General features: G+C 41.4%; 1 protein-coding gene across 2 annotated transcripts; it reads right to left on the bottom strand.

The window, feature by feature from the left end:
- Positions 1–341: 341 nt before the first annotated feature.
- Positions 342–16,589, bottom strand: rbm25a (RNA binding motif protein 25a). Of its 2 annotated transcripts, none has more exons than XM_080414677.1 (18): positions 16,394–16,589; positions 15,601–15,733; positions 14,442–14,491; positions 13,944–14,114; positions 12,701–12,758; positions 12,152–12,312; positions 11,396–11,590; positions 10,393–10,476; positions 5,616–5,896; positions 5,298–5,409; positions 4,854–4,943; positions 3,953–4,026; positions 3,631–3,781; positions 2,803–3,286; positions 2,367–2,677; positions 1,670–1,768; positions 1,422–1,469; positions 342–557 (listed from the first exon to the last, which is right to left on the bottom strand). In XM_080414677.1, the coding sequence occupies exons 2-18, from the start codon at positions 15,704–15,706 to the stop codon at positions 465–467; spliced, it is 2,568 nt and encodes an 855-aa protein (XP_080270803.1). In that variant the 5' UTR covers positions 15,707–15,733; positions 16,394–16,589; the 3' UTR covers positions 342–464. The 2 variants fall into 2 exon arrangements, with proteins under 2 accessions (XP_080270803.1, XP_080270804.1); XM_080414678.1 differs by having other exon boundaries at positions 15,601–15,727; positions 16,396–16,589.
- Between the last annotated feature and the right edge of the window lie 1,723 nt (positions 16,590–18,312).

The following is an 18,312-nucleotide window of genomic DNA, read 5'->3' as shown; positions in this document are numbered from 1 at the left end:
CGCCCCCTTCTAAACTTAACGTCATGTCAAAAATGCCACGTCCTCCTGTTCTACACGTTACGTTTTCGTGTCAAAATAGCTTATACTCTACTAGTCACATTATGCCATTTCAAAGAACACAACAGTAAGGAGAACAGATATTTTATACATTTTTCTAAAAAGTTATTTTATTCATTAGTTCACACAACGGAGCAGTGCCTTTGACATGATGACAACAGTAAATTAAAGCAAAAACGTGTCCCATACACTGGAGAAGAAAACAAACAAGTAAAATACATAATCTGGCTTTTGCCTGGTGTCAACCAAAGAAGAATGGGGGAGGAGGGAGGGGGGGGGGGGGGTCTTTTTTTGCGTGGTTACAGTCTGAGGGGCTGATAATTATTATGGATAGCAAAATGATTTTTGTAGTGAAGAGGAAGCCAGAGACAAAATATCTGGTTATTTTTCTTCCAGGTATGAAGTCTTTATTTCACCAGCCCAATCTTCTTGGCCTCCGTTTCATATATTAACAGCCTCCACATTTTAACAATGAAGACCTCTGCTTCTTCATCTAGAACCTGTAGAAAAACGGACAGTTAGCTGGTAGCCGTAATTAATATGGTCTACTGTAATATGGTCTACCATCAGTTTTGGATGAGTATTTTAAAGGTTTAATGACATTCACTTTTACACCACATTCAAAGTCTTTGTCCTGGTCCTTCAAAAGTGTACAAAAAGTTTTAAGTGAAAATTCCATTCCAGTGATCCATGGCAGGTGTTTTTCTCTCACATTTCTAAAGCCTTTTCAACTGCAATGAAAAAAGAAATCTTTGCCTGCGGGTGTCGCTGGTGAGGTATTTTGCCTGTCAATCATCGCCTCTGCTCCGCCCCCCCCAAAGGAAAGGATAGGGGAGGGGAGGGGCGAGGAGGAGAGTGGGCGGGATTAATCGACTGTGACCTCACTGTCGAAGGGCCAAGCTCAGATTACTTTTCAACCTAATTATTCAGAAAACCCCAGACCACAGAAAATCCACTGAATGTTCTAAGTTCAGTTTTTTTGGGTGTAATTGAGGTCATAAAACCCCAAATAAAACATTGAAAATAAAAAAAGTGAAAATGAATGTCATGATACCTTTAAGGCATTTCTAGTTGAGCTCCCATGGCGGTTCATATTCTAATGTCTAGATGCCCTGTGTGTGAATACAGCATCTCCATGAATATGTGTGAATCCTGAAAACGTTGACCAAAAACATAAACAAATATATACACGTATATATATATATATATATATATATATATATATATATATATATATATATATATATATATATATATATAATCAATAAAGGGTGGCCCACATGCCACTTAACAAATGTAAACAAGAATCCCGACAGATTAATCTGACATTTCTGAGAGTGAGGATTCTTCCAAATTCCACTCACCATAGCAACATCATCAAGGATACCCTGGGGTGTGCTACGCGCCATAACCTGAGGAATACAGAGCCAATGTTAAGTAGAGGGAGGCAAAAATGGTATATCATGCAAACCACAAAATTCAACACAAAGTCAGAGAAAATATGTGTCTTAAGTTCCCAACACCATTACATTTTCATAGAGACCAACATTTCATTCTTACATAACAATTTACGTTACTTCTGCACAAATTGGACAAAGAACTGATCACAGACCTTAGAACAAACAAACTCAACCAGAGTGGCTTCCTCTTCGCCGATGTATTCAATGATCTTCTTATTTATCCATGGTTTGATACGGCGGTCCATCAGGGTCTAAGTCAGGAAGAAAAATCAACCCAGACAATCATTTGAATTTGCTGAAAGTACTGTTAATCTCAGTGAGTATAGTGTTTTTCTTATTAAAGTTGATTTTCTTTTTGTTGTTTTCTCCTCCCCCCATGTAAAGCGTCTTTGGGTACTTAGAAAAGCACTATATACATTTTTGATATTATACATGGAGCTTGTTTTTGGCATTATCCTTTTTAATATGGTCTCCATTATGCCAATTCCCCATCGCCCCACCCGCAAACATAGCCAATTGTGTTCGTTGGAATGCTTAGCCAAGCTGGATGCACCATGGAGGATTTAAACCCCAGTCTCCATTGTGGTGGGCAGGAACCTTACCCCTGCACCACCTTGACACTCCTACTTGGAGCTTCTGTAGGTTTAATGACAGCCCCAGGACAGGAAAAGGGTGATAAAATTATGTTTAATGGATAGAGCAGCTGTTGGATTTTTTTTTTTTAGATGTCACTTCTTGGCCAGATTTGTGCACCATTAGATGTAACAATTTAATATATAATTGTACATACATTCTGACAAAATCATTTTTGCCACAAATAATATAAAGTCAGAGCCACTGTCTCCTTACCGAATCAACCATCGTCCAGTCCAGAGGATAAGCGAACAGCTCAGGCCTGGCAGTGGGTATCTTCTCGATGAGGCTCTTAATGTGCTTGCGTTTCTCCTCTGTGTTAACGCCAGCTTTGCCTGCCAACAACTCAGCCCCGTCCAGGCCCAGACTCTTGTCGTCATCGCCATAATCCAGAGGCACCAGTTTTCTTTTACGAGGCTGCTCATCAGTCTCCTCCTCATCAAACTTGTTGAAAACACTGTCGACCGGCGCCAGCTTCTTGCGCTTGACCACGTTGGGCTGACTGGGACTATTAGTATTAGTGGGGCCTGGAGTGGAAAAAAGGAGGAGATAGAGCAGAAACAGAGTCAATGTAAGGTTGTAGCACTAAAGCAGAATGAGCCCCCAGTGAATCGCGATTCTGTTCCCACTCCAACTCTACCGCTTCACTCACCCATTTTCATGCTCATGCTGAGCATCTTGGGTCGATTCTCCTCAGGAGGGTGGACATCGGGAGTGTTTTCTCCTGGAATGATTATGCCGCAGGGAGACTCGTTACCGATGGGGCTGTTAGGAGTTGCGGCCCCGCTGCCTGAGGACACTGAAGGAGCAGAGGTGATCGGGCGGAGCGTGGGTTTGAGGTGTGGCTTAGCTTCCTGGGAGTCCTCACAGTCATTGTAGTCTTCAGCCTCACCTTCCTCCACATCATCGTCAGATTGAGGCAGTGGGGCCCGGGGTGCCGGCTCCGGAGCCCGGCCTGAGGCTCTCCTCTCCCGTTCTCGATCACGTTCTCGTTCACGTTCTCGATCCCTGTCCCGATCCCTGTCCCGGTCTCGGTCCCTGTCTCGATCCCTATGAGGTTTCTCTGGGGCCACCACCTCCTCCTCAGGTTCGAGGGGCAATGGAGGTTGCCGCCTGCGCTCTGCCTCCTCCTCCATCTACACACACACACACACACACACACACACACACACACAGTAACACAAATAATGATGATGAGAAATCCAGCCTGTAGTTTTGGGTTTTTGGTATACCACAGTGCTAGATGAACAGACAGATCTCAGTGCCTAACTGCCCACTGCTAGTGGGGCTTAAAATGTCCAGTACCTGTCATTTATTACTTTGACCAATTTGACCAAGACTTTAACACTTGCCTTTGTTCCATAATAATATAACAAATTGATCACACAAAAAAAGAGATTAAATTATTCCCTCCAGTAAAACTATTCCTGCCCAGATAGGAAAGTGCATTTCTCATTTAAAATACCACAGGTAGACTCACCCTCTGTAGTTCAGCATCAGGGTCAGGGTGTCCCTCAGCCAGCAGTCTCTGTCTGATCTCCTCAAGCTCCTCCTTCTCCCTCTTTCGGTCTCTCTCATCCAGCTCCACCTCCTTTTCTCGGTCACGGAGGCGCTTTTGCAAGGCACTGCCCCTAGTGTCACAGAGGACAAAGATAATGTGAATAGTTGCGGTCAGGATAAACACAACAAGCAGGAAAATGGTCTGAGCAGTGTCAAAAATACTGAAAAGCATTAAAGAAAAAAAAAGAAAACAAACTGGTCACAAACTGGTAAAAATCTGTTGAATTTGAGCGTCACCTTACCTGTAATATTTTGGATCATCTCTGTCGTCATCGTAATCTTCCAAGAACTCCTTCAGTCTTTTGGCTTCTTTCATCTGAGATGCAAAAACACCATATAATTTAGTTGCAAAACCTGACCTGAGCTGACGGGCCAGGTTATTAAAATGTATTTGAAAATAACTTTCTTGACACATCACATGTGTGTGATGTGTCTACGTGTACTCTTAGTTTTCCGACCTTTTCCGTTCGGCTTAATCTGTGTACTTTTACCTATGAAATTACTACATTTGAAGAATGGTTTACTATTGTGCTGGTGGTGTCCTATGTAGCTGGTGTGTAGGCTAAACCTAATCAAAGATGTAACTTTGCTTGCATGATGTTATGAGGCTGAACAGCCAGGCAAACCTTTGTCTGCGTGCGTGTGTCTGTCTGCCTGCTCTGCTGAAAAGAGCATGAGAGAGGGGTCATGCAATAATCGAAATTAACCAAAGCAAGCAGAGGGGCTTTGTGAAAGTTGTTGCCAGAATAACGCTCTCATGCCCATGCAGACCTCCAGGTATATCTTACATGGAATACTCAGCAGAAGCGTTTCACTACATCAGGACAATTCAGATGGGGGGGGTTAAGTAATAACCAGCCAGGTATACAAAAGTTACTTTCTTGTGATTGTTCTAACCCTGGTATCCCCAGTTTGGGCATGTCATAATAGTTGGGGAAGCTCACAATGCGGCACTCCATGATTTGTGAGCTTGTAGATTGGCTATTTTCGCTATTTGTTGTGCGACAAAGTCTATAGGGCTTAAGTGGTTAACTTGCTGGCAGTCTTTGTCCTACTCATTGTCCAAACCAGAGGTACTCAGTGCAGGTTACAATAAATGGCGACAACCATCATATTTGATGACTGGTGTGCATTAATGTTTACCGTTTCACGTCGCCTCTCCTCCTCCCTCTCCGTTTCTTTGCTGTAATCCCGGGACTTCTTCCTCTCCCGGATCTCCCAGTTTTTGAGGCGCTTTAGGAAACCAAGACAAACTAATTTAACCCACAATAATGTCATTTAACCACAGTTATGTTAATCAAGAACAGAACCAGTTACATTCTAAATGCACCACTTGAAATAGCAGAAGTCAAATCGAGAGTTAGGCATGTATATACGGTTCTATAAATTCTGGTGTGTTGACAACACCGCCCTCTGGCGGTCAGACGGAATGAAATAGAACAGACTTGCGGTTGTTGAGGAAGCAGATTTCCCTTTTTTGTTAAGTCCAAGGATTCACACCTGCAGCCTTCTTGTCAGATGCCTGCCTTTTTAACCTATCGTGTGTGACACTGCAAGAAAGACAAGCAAGATGGAAGTTGAACAGACCTCCTGGTAAGCAGCCTCCTTGTCCCGAAGCCTCCTCTCAAGTCTCCTCCGTTCGTACACATCCTCCTCATCTTCATCGCGGTCCCGCTTCTTATCGTCTCTGATCCTCTCTCTACAGGAGATGCAGAGACACCAGTTTTACACTAAATCAATTTCTCAAAACTGGGCTTCACTACACACTGCTAGTATAACAGTATTAACATTAGCATACGTTTATTATAACAGACTTGTTAAAATAAGTTGCATAAAATAAGGATCCACCAGATAGAAGGCAATACTACACCTACGCCAACCATAATTACACCACCTCTTCCTCACCTGGATCTACTGCGGTCCTCACTGACATCGCGACTTCTCTCCCGCGTCCTCTCGCGTTCCCTCTCCCTCTCCTTAGTCCTCTCCCTCTCCCGTTCACGGTGGTCTCTGTCCCGCTCTCGGTCTCGCTCACGCTCCTTGTCCCGAGTCTCCCTCTCTTTCTCCTTCTCACGGTCGCGATCGCGGCGCTCCCTCTCTCGTTCGCGCTCTTTGTCTCTCTCCCGCCTCTCTCTCTCCACCTCCAGACGCTCCTTTTCTTTCTTTCCTTTCTCCTCCTCCAGTTTCTGCAGGAGTCCAACAGGAAGATAGGGAGGGGGTAAAGGACGGTGAGGTATGTATCACTCTGTTGAAAACATCTTTGATGCCACAAAAACAATTGCATTAAAAACAAGAAGCAACTAGGACATGATTCACACAAATAATGACGAGTGGTTTTACGGTCCCTGGATCCGCCTGGCTCACATACTGCTGTGACTCTTTGTCCTGTGAGTCAAAAGGGCAGCCCCAATTAAAAGGTCCTCCAACAGTCATGGTTGATTCCTCCATGGGAGGAGTGCTCTGGTGCTTCAGCAGATTTAGGGTACATGCTGCTCAGCCCAAGTCTCAATTTCTAATAAGCAACAGGCTAAGATGAAAAATATGTCTTGAAAAATGTCTACAAATGCAGTAGCATTAGTTGCAGTTTGACCTGCAATTAGTATTTGTCAATACACAGAATCTAATGTAACAATCCCTTCTGCTGTGTCGCCATTATGAACAAACAGGCTAAATTATAGATCAGTCTAGAAAAATATCTGACAATGTTGTGGGCTATTGTTCACCAACAGTATTGCAGCGCCGATGTAGTTCTTCCTTCACTTGACTGGAGATGTTCAATGTCAGCGAGTTCAGTTGTAGTTATGTTAACACATAACTAATGTATTGCATGTTTTTGCCACATAGGCCACAGGTATACTTGTCCTCTGCTGTCATGTTTCGTATGTCCTGTGGTGAGCAAAGTATTAATTGGTCAAGCTCATGTACCATCCAATCAATGAGCACCAAGGTAAAGCCCGGAAGAGAGTTTTTTAAAGGACACGAGTGCTGCTTTGAACAGGCAAAATGTTTGACCCGATGTGACTTTGATATACCACACAGCACCATGAGTTAACCTACATAAACGCTTCAGTTAATACATACTTAAAATCTGTTAGACTGTATCAACTATTAAGTGGGGTTAACTGGTTAGCCTCGACCATAAGCTTTATATGGCAGAAGGCTCCTCTAAGTGAATTACATAAGCAGGTCCCATGTGTTTTATACAGAGCCACGTGAGATGCATTCGAGGTGGTTGGGCCAGCGGGTGGCAGTACTGTATTGTAGACCGACACATCCTTAACCACAAGAACCCTAGCGTTCCTAATCTGAGTCGAGCTATTTTCGGCTGAAAGATTTGGTGTAGAGGGAAAAAGGAGTGGACCTAGAATAAACCCCTGGGGGACAGCAGTCAAATACGTATATAGGGTTTATGTGATTTAACGATTACTATATACTCCTACGTTAAGGCCAGTCCACACCAATGATTCACGATGCCACGAAACCGCTGCGGAGAAAGGTTGCAGCGGTCTGAATTATCCCGGCGCATGCCAGCTCATTGCGAGCCTGTCTTTTTCTTTTTAACACATTAACCTGATGGAAAAATAGAGTGAGCGAATAGGGAGAAGTAAAAGAGTGTATAGCCATTTTATATTAAAAAAAGACATAATATACTTATTATATAAGTGTATAATAATATATAATATAAGAGGTTGACCTGCTATAGGAACGGTAAAGTATCTCTGCTTCTTGCCTTGATGCGTCTGTCACTGTGTCCCTGTCCAGTTTACAGACAGCCCATATTTATGTCTCCTATCCTGGAGAGACACTGACAATACCGTTGAAACGGCAATCACGGCTCGGCTCCTAGGTGTGGACAGTCCAGTTTTATATTATAGTTGCAAACCAGTTTTAGGATTCTGTTGCAAGTGGTTGCAAGATGCAACTTGTAGCGTTGCGAATCATGTCGATGTGCACTCGGCTAAAAGTTTGTTTTAGAGCAGATTATTTTTTCAAAAATGTCACTACTTATTAGGATAATTTGTCTGGCTTAATTTGTAGACCTGGGGTTCTGCACAGCCCCATGATAACCCTTTTAGCAATCTATGTCAAACACCTTACCCTCCATGGCAAAACATTACAGCATCTTTAGATCTGTAAACTGAAATCTAAGCGATGATACCGCTTCATTGAAATAAACCTAAAATAAGGATCCTCTTCAAGCTAGTGGTGTGCAACTTACAGGTGATGAACTAGGGTTTTCAGCACGTCTCTGCCTCTACAAATCCTACAGACTAAGTGTGAGAGGAAAAGCAGATCAAAAGTCAAGACATAAATAAAAGAGGAAAGAAAAATGACTGAGTAACACCTAGGACCAGTAATTCATCCAAGCATGTAAATACACAAAACATCCACAACTTGTTTGTTTTTTTACATATGCGGCCGAATAAATGTTGGCACTGTATTCATTTGGTCAATACAATTTAAATTATAGAAGCAGTCTTACCAGTCTTCTAGTGTCTATCTGGACTCCGCAACCCAACAAACAATACATGAAACTGAACATAGGGAGGCCCACAGTTCAAACAGCCCTCTTACAAAAAACAAGTTAGTCATTATAATGACTATGTCCTTGCTGTAGATGGCTTGACATGTCGATACATACAATAAAATGTTTGACTATGGGTCTCACTACTGTTAAGCGATGAACATCCAAGACAGAGAGAAAGAGAGAGATGGGGATTTGAACTGAAATGCTATATGTGCTACAAGGTTGGCCATTTTGCTTTTATGTCACACCAGGGATGGGGACACAAGAGCAAAATTGCTATCGTTTGAATGTGGTCTATAATAATCCATACCTAAATGTAATACTACTTGCAATTCATTCTTAGTGCTTCTTTCAGGCTGTTTACAGCACCAAATCAGGTGGAGTGTACCACATATGATAATAATTGAGTGAAGGAGATAAATCGTTTAAATTAATGTGGTCTTGCTGTTAGTGCAATCTGTACCAGATAAACAAATGTAATTCTGGTTGAAACCCCTCTCTCAACCTTCAACTTAGTTGTTGTATTATACTATGTAGTACAACCTACCTAGCTGGTCCTCCTAGGGTTAAACAGCTAAAGAAAATCAAATTACTGTTTGTAAAGGCTTATGGATCATTTTGATCTGACAACTTAGTAAAGCCTGTGTTTTAAGAAACACCTTGGTTCTTCTAAACTTACCTCTCATGTTTCACCGAGAAACAAATGGCCAATTCTGACACCAACTTGGTGGCACGTGTTGCTTAGTAAACCTGTTGTTTTTTGCCTATTTAAGCCATATTTAATACATCACCATGGGATGCATTTAAAAAGAAATTACGTATGGCTATACCCAAAATAGGGATACCAGGTTAAAATCTTAGATATAAAAGTGTAGACAGGTCATAAGCTCCATACTTCCATGTTCATAGCCAACTACTTTGCTGTGAATACCATAACTAAAGCACCTTAATATTATTGAATAAACACATTTGAATCCACAGAGTTCCCATGTATTGATTACTTCCTCCTCCATGTTTGAAACAGAAGCACAGCGTTGCTATGATGATAGTTAAGTTCATTTATTTCTGTGCCTAAATGCAATGTAGCAAAATACCAATATACCCGAGTATGTTACTAGTAGACTAACAGATTGGGGGCATCACTAAGACACAGAACATAAGGGGGAAAGTAGAATAGAAAGAGGAAGAAGACAGGACTCACCTGCTTTACTCTTCAGAACTCAGAGTGCTGTGGAGGGGCGCTCCCTGCTTTAGTAACATTACAGGCTGCTGCGTTAAAGCTGCTGCAGTGGTTAGTTATACAGTTTGTGTGTGTGTGTGTGATCCTCAAAACACACCATTTATCACCTGAGGACCTGCAGAGGTTCACTGAGCTCCCTGGACCTTTTCAGAGCCTGAAATGTCATATTGATAGAACAAGGCTAGGTATCTTTTTTGAGAAAATGTTTTATATAGATAGACACTGGCTAAAATTTCTGGTCCTTAGTGATTTTTTGGCACCCTGTATCGTCGCTGTCATGAGAGGGTTTAGCAAGTAGAGATGAAGTAGGAGCCTGTTGCCTCCTCTGCAGACCCTCCAGAAGGGAGCGCCCACGATGTGTAGATAATAAATGGAAGCTTATACTTACATTCTTTCCTTGCAACCTTTTCCCAAAGCTCTGAGATTCATCTTGCTTTAGTCACCAAATGAACTCTACCATATTGGTGGGGTTTAATCAATAGATTAGCTTTGATGGGAATTTTACATTTAACGTCCATGCACTGTGTGTGATGAATGTAATTTCTACTGCGATAAGAAACTTTTGGACTCAAATCAGTACCTACGACAACATTTTTCTTCGCAGATAATGAATTAAGAGTAGTTTTTGAATGATGGATATATGTATGACTAGTCTTCAAGGCGTCAACAAATGCAGCAATACTTTTGGAATATCACCAATTGCTTGTGTATCGTTATTATTTTATGAGCTGATGTGTGCATAAATATGCAACCTCTAGGCGACAATTGACAATGAATGAGAACAGCTATATGGAGAAAATTACATCCATATATTTGCATTGCAGCTCCAGCTGCTATTGTCAATGTTAAGACTAGTCTTTCCTCCAAAGCCTAAGTTGAGAGGTAAAATATAAAACAGCAGTTAAATACTTTACCTTGTGTGTGTCACGGAATTTACTGATCTCTCTTGAAATCAGGTCTCTTTTGTCATCCTCCATTTCCATGGCATTGATATCCTCCTGACAAAGAAGACAAAACAGAGGAAATGCATAATCATTGATGCATGCAGCTATAGCATTCCATACATTGTCACTGTAGGGCAGATACCTTGCATGTCCATAATCGTTACTTTTCAGAAATAAAGTAAAAAGAACCTGTGTTCCAAAATTCCAATGGATCCAGTGTAGCTCTTAATACTTTATTTATAAAACCCACAGACGTAAACCACTTTCAAAATGGCATCCCTAATTTGTCATACAACATAAAATAGGCAATTAATGGAAAGAAGTATAATTAAATATGGAGATTCTGTTTTAGAATATTCTGTTTTAGAATATTGTGCACGTAGCTTTATGAGCTAGGAGGGTCTACTTGTTTTGACAGGCGGACGTACATACAGTATATAGACAAAACCTGTTCTAGATGGCTTGGCTAACAGCCACACACACACACACACACACACACACACATAAAAACAAGACCAGGAGACCTGGTTCTGCCAGACCCAGAATGAAGTCCTAGTATGTAACACTTAATTACATACTTGTGACATAATAATGATGTCATGAATAGTTCGTGACGAAAGGGGACGAAGTCTGAATGGCCGGGCTTCGCACAACGTGTGTCCCTTCTATGCCCATGTATGGACAGACTTTTTTGGGGGACAGAATTTTTTTTGGCTGGGGCCGGAGGACAAAGTGACAGACTTTTTTTTGGCTGGGGCCGGAGGACTAAGTGACCATGCCCATGTATGGACGAAACAGGTACAAAGCCTCATGTAAGCCCGACCCCTTGGGTCTGGCAAAAATTGGAACATTGCCTTTACAGTCAAGTAAAATTCCAGCATAAAGAACATCTTACATCTTGAAAGAGGAGGAGACATTTAGGCAGGTCTCAAGACAGAGCTGCTACAACAGCTGAATACAACATACTAGGTACCTCCTCTTTCTTCTCTTTCCTCTTCTTGTTGCGAGGGTGACTGTCCGAGTCTTGTGATGGAGCATTGAGCTCATTGGCATACTCTCTTATGAGGCCCTCTATAGCCCCCTTCACCACCTGGTCCCTGCGTTTTGTCTCCTCGTCAAGGACCTCTTCTTCGTCGTCGTCCCCATCTTTTGCGCCATTACCTGGCCCCTAAAGTCACAAAGAGGGCAGAGAAAGGACGATGATGGGGTGCAGCAGCAAAACATGTAGACAAAACAATAAATCTGCATGCCATGTAACAGAATTTAACAGAGAAATCTGTCCAGAAAATATCCAATGACAATCAATTGAGCCCGGTATCAGGATGCCAGACCAATCAGTGAACAGTGGAGAGGGGTTTAGAGAGCTGTATTTAGAAGAAGACAATAACGGCGGTGGTTGAAGAAATAGGGATTCATGCAACTATACAATTAGTTTGAGTAGAACTGGAGTTAATTACTTCATTGAAAAATATGCAAAGAAATTAATCTAAAGCCTCCGCTTGTACATAATGAGGGTTTGATCAAATTGCCTGCAAAATGATTTTGGCATACACTATTGACGATGACCACAAACAAAGCAAATGCCCGTTGAGCCTTGCCAAATCACCATGAGCATAGAATTTGTGGGCTGGCTTTGCGAGGCTACCTGAGTTCACGATCAATGCACATTTGGATTGCAGTGGCAAACCAGTCCACCATCATTGATCTAGATATGATAACACAAACACACCCCGTTGGTACTCTTCCTCTTGGCCTTCCAGTCGTCTAGCTGGGACTTGGTCTTGGCGTCTACTTTGACCAGCAACTTCTTGTCACCCAGCATCAGCTCATGGAGTAACCTGAGGGCCCGAAGCGTCGACTCAGGCTCCTTGTATTCGCAGAATCCAAAAGCTTCAAAGACAAAAAGATATGTTACACTGACTGTAGTATATGCACCGAAATGAAAATTCTTCATCGAAAATGAGGAAATGCTGAATACCAAAACACCAAATGTGATTATTTTGCCAATTTTTCGCATCACAACAACAACTCGTTTCGGTATAATATATTAAATATTGGCATTTAAACTCTTTCTGACCGAAACTGAATCTATTTTCGGCTTAATAATTTCAGTGGCATCACTACTGCCGAAATAATAACTGATCAGTCAAAAGGGAAATTTAGCAAGGGGATTTTACACAGGAGGGGCGTGACCGCAAAAAGGTTGGCTCAGGTCCATACAGCCAAGTACAACAAGAGTATTAGTTAGATAAAACAATGCATCCACAGGAATGATTACCTTGCAGTTTCCCAGAAGCACCTTGGACCCTCTTCCAGCTAAGAACAATTCCACATTTCTGAAATAGTGGAAACGATGACAAATAATTTCATCTGTAATTAAGTATGATTTTGATAAAACAAAGCTTAATGAGATTTAGATTGTAACCATACCAATATTGAATTAAACATATCTATGACAAGGAAGCTAGAACATAACTCACACCATGTGTACAAAAAAACAACATGTGCCTGCTCGTGCTGTCAGAACGAAATTCGTGAGTCGAATATAATTTGAATATGAAACACATGAATAATCTTCGAATGTCGAAATAGCCATTTGAATGCTGTTTAAATTTGTACCTTCATGAATGTACGGAATCTAACAAAGACTAATTTCCTGACCTACCGATGTGAAAACAAATGCTTTCATCACGTCACGCATGATCAACAATAAAGTTTAAGTGCATACACTGCACACAGCAAGTTAATATGAACGTCTGTGTTGCGCACTGGTCGCGCTGACGGAACGGTGGCTGGATCTATCTAGCTATGATATAGTACAGGAACATCCATCTAAATGTAGCTACTACACATACTTTCTATATCACTTGCCACGTTATGAAAATGATCAGCACCAATGTGGACTGTGGCTGTGCTCAGAGGTTCCGACACACAAAAGCTTAAAACCAGTGAAAATTAAGAGGTATTTCCACTCACCAAACCACACTGATAAACCAGTGGAGTTTATTCAACGTAAGAGGACGAACTGCACGGCCAACGACGAGGTGCGTCTTATCCTCCGACACGCGGTAAGAAGTTGTAGAGCCTAGTATTACCCTTTTCTTATCCAAAAACACGAAAATGAACCTAAATTAAAGCCATAAGCCTTAATTAATATAGTTGGTTTCACTATATTGTTTAGCCTGATATTATAGCAATTGTTTGTGTGCACGTGGGTGTTTATTATTGTATAACTATAAATTATTTTATATATATTTGAATATTAAATATAATAAAGCGTTGACAAATAGAGGAAAACTGACAGCTTACGTTATCTACAGGAACATAATTTCTTTGTTGGCCCGTATTGAAACGTTGCATGCATTACACTGCAATGCACAGCATGAGTCGTGCCTAATATTGCACCACTACTGAATCGGGCTCTACAACAATCATCTACATTAAATTAACGACATGGCAGTAGCATGATGCTGTGGAATGCCGATCATCCTGATTTCATGCACAAAGCCTACACTACTCACCGCTAGAAGCTGTCTGACCAACATATCTGAGGCTTTTTCAGAGATGTTTCCTACAAACACTGTGGTAGTAGGACCACTGTTACTATCCTCTTCCTTGCGAGGGGCTGTGTTCAGTTCCTTCTTAGGAAGAAGCTGCTTCTGTGCCATAGAAACTGTGGTGGGAACTAGCATCTGCAAAACAAAGAACAAATCAAAAGCATGCAAAATTCCTGATTTCACATTACCAACAGCTTATGGTAGGGATAGCAATAGCAGTCAAATTAATGGTATTGCACTCAATAGCGAATACAATCTTTGGTAAAGTATCTCCATAGACTATTTCCTCACTCAATATGCACTTTAAGATTAAGATTTCAATGATAAAGTAATTGACAAAAAAATAACGGGTTTCAAGTATTGGGGATAATTAACACACCAGACCACCGGTATGGTCCTTTAAGATTAACTGACAATGAAAAGGCATGTAACAGGTACACAATCTTCACAACACAAACTTACTGCAGGTGATTGGGTCATTATGCCCATATGGACTGGAATCATGGGGGTGCCTGGATGTGGAGACAACAGAAAATCAAATAGGCAATCACTACAAGTTCTCATGCATCAGATACTTTTCCAGACAGTGTTAAGTTGGTGTCTATTCCTGTCCAACAAGTCGGAGTAGGGTTCCCAGAAAGATAATGGCACTGAGGTTTGTAGTAGTGATGGGTCGGTCATGATCGATTTGTTCATAAGAACAAGTTTTTAGATGTGAACGAACACGTTCACTTCTTGAAACTGTTACGTTCACGCCCCCCCTCCCCCGCACACCACGGGCGGGCTGTTATTCCTCCCTTCCAGATTTAAATTTGAATTATCATCATAGCAGTTGCATGCAAATTACACTGGGGTATTATAAATGTAAAATGTCGGCGACATTAGTAACGTCCTACCTTTCCTTTAACTACGATTGTCCTATGGCCATAGTCATGCGATAGATATTCAGAACCCTAGCTGGATTGCTACTTTCACAATCTATTCTGTTGTTAACTTGTGATATACGTGACACATGAGCACCAATACCAAGCAATGAAGAATGTGAATTATGGCCCGGTGTAAATAACAAACCTGTAAGTGGATTACAGGTAATGGTATATAACAAACTCGGAACTTAGAGAAAAGGAGGGTGAAGCATTGTCTCATTTGCCTTTTTCATCGATGCACAACAATTTTAGAACACGTCTTCCCATCATGTGACTGTAAAACAGAATGGCAGCTTTTAACCACTTGAATCCCAGCATCCATATTCAGGGGGGAACATTAGCCAAAAATAGCACGCCTATAAGCTCAGAAATTCTGACTACTTTTGTCCTCTTCAAATTCTGAGTCAGAATTTGAAGAGGACAAAAGTAGTCCAAGTACAGAGCCAACTCCGATCCACTTTACTAGGTCTAGACTAGAGGGTTTAAGTGGTAAGAAACCTTTGAATAAACATATATAGTACCTTTATAAGAATGATAAGCCCCTTGAGGTGCATCATCTCATTTTCGAGGGGGTCCTTAGCACAAAATAATATACAACAAAAATACATCCATCCATGCAGACAGATAAGACCAGAGCTCTCCCAAAGCCAGCCACTCCCACCCCACAAGTTCACATTAATATGAGCGTTTCATACCTGGTGGGACCCCCTGGGGGAAGCCTACATATTGGGGAGGTCGAATCCCCGGGGGAAGCTGAGGGATGCCGATCTGTTGGCGGTTGAGATGAGGAGGATACGACATCCTGTCGAGTACACAGGGACCTCAGACCTGGTGGGTGGATAGAATCAAAGGGCAGTCGTAAACGAGCATGTCCGTTGCAGTGTTGACATGTCCGGCTTCTTATAAGCGACGTTAAGGTTTTTTTTGGGGCTTGTTTCTTAAGTGTACTTGCTTATTTAGGCTTGCTTCCATGTTATTATTATTTAAACCAGTAGTTCTCACATATTTTCATGAAAATGTTTTGTGCCACAGGGAGCATTTGTGTTAGAATATTTCAAAAAGGTTCCAAATCTTCCACATTTTATTGCAAGAGTTTTTTAAACTATCCCACGCATATAGGTTTCAAGTGCTCATGTGACCCGAATTGCTTCTTTTGGGGCTTGTTTGCCTAGACCGGTTGCTTATTTCCCCTCACAAAATATGGCAACACTGGTCCATTGCCATTTGGTTGAGTAGCAGCAACAATCATTAGTGTCACGTCGTATTCAATGGCCACTGAAAAAAAACCTTTAATAGCCCCCTTAAAAAACACAAATAAACACACTCGGCAACCGTGGAACCAATCACCACGTTACCATTATTGGCCACTGAGCTGGTTATTAGCATGGTTGTGAAGCTAACCGCGCTATGCTGCTAACGCTACCTGGCCACCCTTCTTTGGCCTAATAGCTAGCTAATGTTAGCTAGAGGCTGCTGTGTTCTACTCACCCCAGAAGCAGGTGTAAAGTGAACCCCGTGGGCAGATAGTTTTATGAGCCGTCCCAATGTGGAGTCATGAATTCCGACGCGGAGTAAAAGTTGAAAATGGACTATATCACCGGCAGGACGGGTAGGTTAGCGCCATATAATAGAACTCTATGGTTAGCACAGAACGTGAAGCCACCAACACTGGAATCTATTCTTTACGAAATGCATTATGGGATACCACCACACGTCGGTGTAGTCAGCCTTTTTAAACACTTGGGGGCGACATAGTTCATGCTTTGTTGCTGGATACTTTTTGGACCACCAGCGTGTATCCAGCCACACAACCCAGACAGACCAGACACAGATTGTGTCGTCTCGTCCCCCAAGACTGATTGATTGATTGATTGAATACTTTATTAACAGTTTGCCCAAAAAAAAGCACAGAAAGTACAGTTTAATACAAATACAATGCTAAAAGGATTGAACCCAAGAAAGAACCATGGCTTGTTTCCATTGGGGTCCTGTGTATTCAATTCATAGGAACATTTAGTGACAACAGAGTTGCATACCATTTTAATTTAAAAGTGCTGTTTTTTTTACACATACCATTGGATTGGATTAAACTAATCTAACCTAAATTAAAAGCAGGGTAAGTGATTTTTTTTGGTTAAAATAAGTGCTATTCTGCTAAGACTGGGTGCCAGGGAAGAGTGGGCACAGGAAAGGTGGGCACTAGGAAGAGTGAGCACTAGGGAAATGTGGGCACCTGGAAGAGTGGCACTTTGGGGTGGAGAAGAGTGGGCACTAGGGAAATCTGGACACCAGGAAGACTGGGCTCTAGGGAAATGTGGGCACCCAGAACACTGGGCACTAGGCAGAGTGGGCACTAGGTGCATTGATGCACTGCCTGTGAGATTGAATACTTTATTAACAATGATGCTAGATGCTAAATGTTCCTGGTTTGGGGGCTGAAATAGTAAGAGCAGCTTTCATGTGGAAACTTGTGTGTCTTCTATGTAAAGACAATGTTTCGGAGCAGTTGTTCCATTCATGCTCATTCTTTCAATGTATTTGCATAAATACAAAACTATTTTTGAACAGTAGGCTACTATTTATCTCAAAATTTTCTATCATTTTATACTGTTTAGCTATGCTTTCTTCTTTTATTATTTGTTATCATTTTAAAGTGTACTGTTTAGCTATGTTTTCTCTATCCTAACATTGATCATTTGACAATTTTTTGGTATCCTCAATATTTTTGGGGGTAGGTATTTCACCATTTTCTCCCAAAAGTGTCTTATTTTGTAACAGTATTACTATTTTGGCAAATACAGTCTTACGTTGTACTTTGAAACTCTGTTATAAAGTGCTTTTGACCTCAGTACTATTTTGGAAAATAAACTCTTATATTGTACTTTTGACCTCATTGTTGTGTTGTGTTGTGTTGTGTTGTGTTGTGTTGTGTTTAGGGGTTTAAAGAACAGTGGGGTAAACATCACTTACCAACAACAAAGCAGCATGCTATGTAAAGTTAAGAAACACCTGTGGACACGAATCCTAATTTAGGTGCCCAGTCGTAATTCAGGTGCGCAATCTTCCTGGTGCCCAGTCTTCCTAGTGCCCACTCTTCTCCACCCCTAAGTGAAACTGGAACACTATACAAATTAAGCTAGTAAATGGTAGTCTTTCCCGATTGGCTGAAGTTTAGTCACGTATCTTTTTTATCAAAGAGCTGGAGAGATAGGGAGACTCCTGTTACTGAACAAACGCTCTATTATATAGCAATGATTACTATCAGAATATAGTGCTTTAACCTTTCAACAAAAACACTTTTGTTTTAACCAAAAAATATCCCTTAGCCGACCCAATTCAAAAGTTTGCAGTAAAATGGTTACAAAGAAGATCTAAGGGAAATGTTTGGGTGACTGTTAATAGGCTTT

Source organism: Gymnoscopelus braueri (genome assembly GCF_963280865.1).
Source record: "Gymnoscopelus braueri genome assembly, chromosome: 19".
In the NCBI taxonomy this organism is placed as follows: domain Eukaryota; kingdom Metazoa; phylum Chordata; class Actinopteri; order Myctophiformes; family Myctophidae; genus Gymnoscopelus; species Gymnoscopelus braueri.
This window is presented reverse-complemented; position numbering and strand designations above follow the sequence as displayed.